At 38.0% G+C, this 6,061-nt stretch overlaps 1 protein-coding gene across 1 annotated transcript; it reads right to left on the reverse strand.

Moving 5' to 3' along the window:
- Nucleotides 1–430: 430 nt before the first annotated feature.
- LOC101090745 (peptidyl-prolyl cis-trans isomerase A-like) lies at nt 431–2,424 on the reverse strand. Its single transcript, XM_045057070.1, has one exon. It carries the CDS (start codon nt 1,965–1,967, stop codon nt 1,491–1,493), a length of 477 nt encoding a protein of 158 aa, XP_044913005.1. The 5' UTR covers nt 1,968–2,424; the 3' UTR covers nt 431–1,490.
- Nucleotides 2,425–6,061: the final 3,637 nt, after the last annotated feature.

A 6,061-nucleotide genomic window follows, 5' to 3' on the forward strand; every position in this document is an offset into this window, starting at 1 on the left:
ACAGGATACTGGCTGATCATACATGACTAGCACAACTGTAAATTGATACATTTCTAGAAGGCAATTTTACAATCTAAATCAAAGATTTTACAACTAAGCATGTTCTTTGATTCAGCAACTACAAGTCTGAAAAAGGGTCCAAGGAAATAATAAGATAGTTTGCAGAAACCACTCAAAGTAGTATATGCATAGAGATGTCCCAACAATAAGATGCAAGCCATATAATTTTTTTTATGTTTTTATTTTATTTTTGAGAGACAGAGACGGAGTGCAAGCAGGGAAGGGGCAGACAGAGATGGAGACACAGAATCTGAAGCAGGCTCCAGGCTCTGAGCTGTCAGCACAGAGCCTGATGCAGGGCTCAAACTCACGGACTGTGAGATAATGACCTGAGCTCAAGTCAGATGCTTAACCAACTGAGCCACCCAGATGCCCCTAGAAGTAAGTCATATAATGACTAATCTGTGTGTGGAATACTGTGTAATTATTAAAAATTATGAAAATCTATCCACCAAAGTAGGGAAAAAACAGTCAGCATGCTTAAAGCTGTTGCAACTGAGTATTACCCTCACCCTGAACAGGCCAGTTCCTAATAGAGTTCTGGGCACACCATGCCCACTAGACAACATTGCAAGCAGAAAAGTATTTGCTTGGTATTCTTATATTGAGTTTTGTCTACAGGAACAATAGGGCAATTTTTTTGGTAACTGTGCAAAGATCTTATTGACTTTGAGGATTTAGGGCAGGAACAGAGTAAGAACTTTTTACTTTCCAGAAGACCTAGTGACAGAGCTGAGTGTCAGGCTCTATTCAGAAGAACCATTAAGGCTTCATTCATGGGAAGAGTGTACCTCAGGAACATGTTCTATTGTTAGAAATTTCATTCTCAGAAGTAATGTTGGGAGTAAATGAGTCTAGCCTAAGATGACAGAACAGGATAGAGTGTAATGAGTAATAATAAGAATCGTGAAGTGATACTCATATCCATACATATATATACATGTGTGTGTATACAGAATTTAATTATTGTGTATTTAATAGATTTGAAACATTGGTGAAATAACAGTTTATGTGAGCTAAGGACAGGATTAAGAATCATGGTTCTGTAGTTCTATTTGATGATTTGGTGGTGGGGTGGCAGACAAAATAGACATATCAGAAGAGGCTGGAAACCCTCAGAAGTTTTTCTCATGAAGGAATCACATTAAAAAAAAAAATCTCACTTGGAAAGAACATATGATGACTTACAGTTATCCAGAATCTCTCTATAACTTTTTGTTATTGTCGTTGTTGTTGAGTTTTTATTTCATAATCATAAGCTTACTCTGCAATCCAGCTAGACTTGGAGGGTGTAAGGAAATATAGAACACACCGAACTGCAGCAAGAACACAAAAATTATAGGATATTTTGAGCAGATGGGGGGGAAGGGGTGCTGTCCTGAGCTACAGAAGGAATGGTCTGGTAATTAAGATAAACATTGCTAAATTTATTAGATTTGTTCACAGTCAGCAATGGTGATCTTGCTGGTCTTGTCATTCTTGGCCCCAAAGTGCTCCATGGCTTCCACAATATTCCTGCCCTCTTTCACCCTGTCAAAGACCACATGCTTGCCATCCAACCACTCAGTCTTGGCAGTGCAGATGAAAAAGTGGGAACCGTTTGTGTTGGGTCCAGCATTTGCCATAGACAAGATGCCAGGACCCATGTGCTTCAGGATGAAATTCCTCTTATCCAATTTCTCCCCACAGATTGACTTGCCACCGGTGCCATTGTGGCATGTGAAGTCACCATCCTGGCACAGAAATCCCCAAATAATCCTATGAAAGCAAGAACCTTTATAACCAAATCCTTTCCCACCAGTGCTCAGAGCATGAAAATTTTCTGCTGTCTTTGGAAATTTGTCTGCAAACACCTTGAAGGAGATGCAGCCCAAGGGTCCGCCATCCATGGTAATGTCAAAGAACATAGTGCGGTTGACCGTGGCTCAGCAGCGCGGGTCGCTCCAGGTAGTGGCGTCTGCAACTCTTTTGACCTTTTCTCCTCCACTAGGCACTTCAGATAAGACAAACTTCATGTGATAAATATGTGCTCTGAGATACATGTGTAAATATAATTTTTGTCAATGTCAGTATATTTTTCTCATTTCTCATTTTTCTCATTGTTATTTCAGATTGATCTATACTACAGGGGTTCATGAACTGGAATTTTTTATTTCTCAGCAGCCAATCACTCTAACAAGGAGGTAAAAACTAACTTTAAATAAATAAATACACAAGGAGGTATTATAATTAAATATGCCCTAGGAAAATGTAGCAATCTTTTGTGATATAAAGAAAACCCTCTTCGGGTGCCTGGGTGGCTCAGTTGGTAAAGCGCCTGACTTTGACTCAGGTCATGATCTCATGGTTTATGAGCTCAAGCCCCGTGTGGGGCTAAGTGCTGATAGCTCATTGCCTGGAGCCTGCTTCAGATTCTGTGTCTCCCTCTCTCTCTCTGCCTCTCCCACTCTCATGAGAGTTCTCTCTCTCTCTCTCTCTCTCTCTCTCTCTCTCTCTCAAAAATAAATAAACATAAAGGGGCACCTGGGTGTCTCAGTCAGTTAAGAGTCTGACTTTGGCTCAGGTCATGATCTCTCGGTCTGTGGGTTCAAGCCCTTGTCAGGCTCTGTGCTGATAACCCAGAGCCTGCTTTGGGTTCTATGTCTCCCTCTCTCTCTGGCCCTCCCCCACTTGTGCTCTGTCTCTCAAAAAAAAATAAATGTTAAAAGTAAATAAATAAATAAATAAATAAATAAATAAACAAATAAACATTAAAGAATTGAAAAAGAAATTAAAAAGAAAAGAAAGAAAGAAAACCCTTTCATATTTATCTGGGTTTTTAACATATCACAGCGAATCTTCTGAAAACCTATAGGTGAGCCACTAGGGCCTCAAAGATCATCTTTAAAGATACTCTACAATCTATATTATTCTCAACAAACAAAGGCTATCTATTTAACTTTTGTTATATTATTCACAACTATTGAGGTATATGTTAGAAATTCAATGGTAATGAACATCCACAGAAATTCAGCCATTAATATTTTCAAGAAGGCTAATTAGTGTGTGGCCAGAAGCACACACAACAGAATGACTGAGGTTTTTGATTGGAAGAATATTATAACAGTATGGGCTTATAAATGCTGCCAGGAGATTTGCTAAATACTATAAACACGAACATTGATGAGATCACTTACCTCGTGAAGTTGAGGGAGAGGACAGACATATGAACAAATAAATCTAGCAATGAGATGAATGGTGTAAGAAGATGAACAGTGTTTCCAAATCATAGCATTTAGCTTTAACAGGATATCTGGCAATATTCCCTGAACTAATAATGATATCTGAGTTGAGAAATAAAGGATAAGACTTTTTCAGACAAACAAGCAGCAAAAGGCATATGAGGTAAAAGGGTCAGCATTAACAAGGAATTCCCTTTTGAGAATTCCAAGTATTTTATAATTCCAAGAGACTAGATCACAAAGGACCAAAGGAGGCTTTTCGATCCTGTAGGTAATAGGGTACTTTTGAAAACCTTTACACAAAAGTGTTATGCCATACCTGCATTAGTCAAGGTTCTCCAGATAAACAGAACCAATAGCATGTGCAAATATATAGGAAAAGATTATTATAAGGAATTGGCTATGTGTTTGTGGAGACTGGCAAATCCAAAATTTGCAGGGTGGGCCAGCAGGCTGGAGACTCAGGAGAACCAATATCCTAGTTCAAGTCTAAAGGCCATCAGCTGTAGAACCAGAAAGGGCTAATGTTGCAGATAAAATCCGAAGGCAGTGTGCTAAAGAAGTCTTTCTTACTCCAGAGACGTCTGCTTTTGTTCTCTTCAGGTCTTCAATTGATTGGATGAGGCCCAGCCACTTCTTGGAAGGCAATGCACTTTACTCAAAGTCCACCATAGTCCACCTTTAAATGTAAATCTCATTCAAAAACAACATCACAGATGAGCACTGGGTGTTGTATGTAAGTGATAAATCATTAATCCTATAAACTCCACACCAGAAATATTACACTGCCTGTTAACTAACTGGAATTTAAATAAAAATTTGGAGAAAGGTGCTTGGGTGACTCAGTTGGTTAAACATCTGCTTCTTGATATCAGCTCAGGTCATGGTCTCGTGGTCATAGGATCAAGCCCTGCGTCAGGCCTGCGTTAGGCCTCTCATTGGGCTCCACGCTCAGTGTGGATCCTGCTTAAGGTTCTCTCTGTCACTCTGCCCTTCTCCCCTACTCACACTCTCTCTCTCTTTCTAAAATAAATAAGTAAACATTTAAAATAAATAAAATAAATAAATAATTTGGAGATTAAAAAACAAAAAAGGGCATGAAAAACAGAACAAAACAAAACACCAATACAGAAACATCCAGAATAATGTTTGATCAAGTATCTGGGTAATCCATGGCCCAGCTAAGTTCACACGAAGAATTAACCCTTAGAGTACCATATCTCAAATCAAGACGGAAGGAGTTATACCATGTGAAGTAGACCACCCAGCACCTTTAATACATTAGTGCACAGCTGAAGTTTAAAATATGTTTCTCTTTTTTTGGAACAAACTAGATGTTGACCATCTAAACCTAACATGGAATGGTTGGTCTTACTTGGTGAAAAGAGAAAGGTGGGCCTCTTTTTACCACATCAGTAACCCATTTTTCCTACCATGCTTATGACTTCATGGAATTACAATTTGAAAATGTGTATGAATTAAATATTCACTAGTTTTATAAGGAGTGACTATAACTACCTAATAATGTAGAGGCAGAAATCCTTTAGTGTTCAGAACATTTATGGAGTATTTAGAGCCAATATTATATTTTAATGAAAGGTATTTAGTAACTCTGATGAACTCGAATAAATAAAAAAATAAATAGTACTTTTTAGATTTTGTATTTAAGAATTTTGATTGGAGGGGCACCTGGGTGGCTCAGTCAGTTGAGCGTCTGACTTCTGTGCAGGTCATGATCTCACAGTTTGTGAGTTCAAACCCCGCGTTGGGCTCTGTGCTGACAGCTCAGAGCCTGGAGCCTGCTTCAGATTCTTTGTCTCCCCCTCTCTCTGCTCCTTCCCCACTTGTGCTCTGTCTCTCTCTCTCAAAACTAAATGAAAATTTTAAAAATTAAAAAAAAAGAATTTTGATTGGAATTTATTTCTATTAAGATATTTTCAGGTGTTTTAGGGGCACCTGGCTGGCTCAGTCAGTGGAGCATGTGACTCCTGATCTCGGGGTTGTGGGTTCAAGTCCCACAATGGGTGCAGAGATTACTTAAAAATAAAAAAAAAATCTTTTAAAAAAGATATTTTCAGTTGTTTTAAAAGATCAGATATTTTATCTCAGAAAAATGATCCCATTTATTTTTTAGTCTAAAAGATACTCTGATATAGAGTGAGACCCATCTGGATTTTTCCCTAACACTGACAGTTAATCCACATTTAGAATTAATTATGTACCATATACTGACATAAGACCTTCAAATATTTGAACTCTCCAAATCCTCATAGCAATTCTTTTTTTAAAAGTTTTTATTAAAATTTCAATTAGCTAACATACAATGTAATATTAGTTTCAGGTGTACAATATAGTGATTTAACACTTCCATACATCATCTGGTGCTCATCACAAGTCCATTCCTTAATCCCCATTACCTATTTAACCCATCCCACACCGCCTCCTCTCAAACCTTATAGCAATTCTAAATGTTAGGCACTATTGTGGTCCCTGTTTTATAGATGATAAAATTAGAGACGTTAAGTGTCTTTCCCAACGTCAAACAGTAGGGGGTGGACCCAAGATTTGAACCAGGCAGATTAGTTCCATATTCCATCTCTTACCTACAGCATTACACTATCTTCCATTTTTACTGATCAGAACATATAAAAAAAATTAAAACAACAAAACATGTAAGTAATATGTGGGCTTTTGGTTTGATTTGTTTGGGTTTGATCTGGAGGGAGAGGATGGGTGAGGACTGCAAACAGTATTATATCTGTAGTGAATAATCAGCTTAA

The sequence above is a fragment of the Felis catus genome, chromosome A1 (assembly GCF_018350175.1).
Source record: "Felis catus isolate Fca126 chromosome A1, F.catus_Fca126_mat1.0, whole genome shotgun sequence".
NCBI classification, from domain to species: Eukaryota; Metazoa; Chordata; class Mammalia; order Carnivora; family Felidae; genus Felis; species Felis catus.

What these genes read in the sequence shown, in the direction of transcription:
- LOC101090745 (XM_045057070.1), bottom strand. Translation starts at nt 1,967, where the DNA reads ATGTTCTTTGACATTACCATGGATGGCGGACCCTTGGGCTGCATCTCC.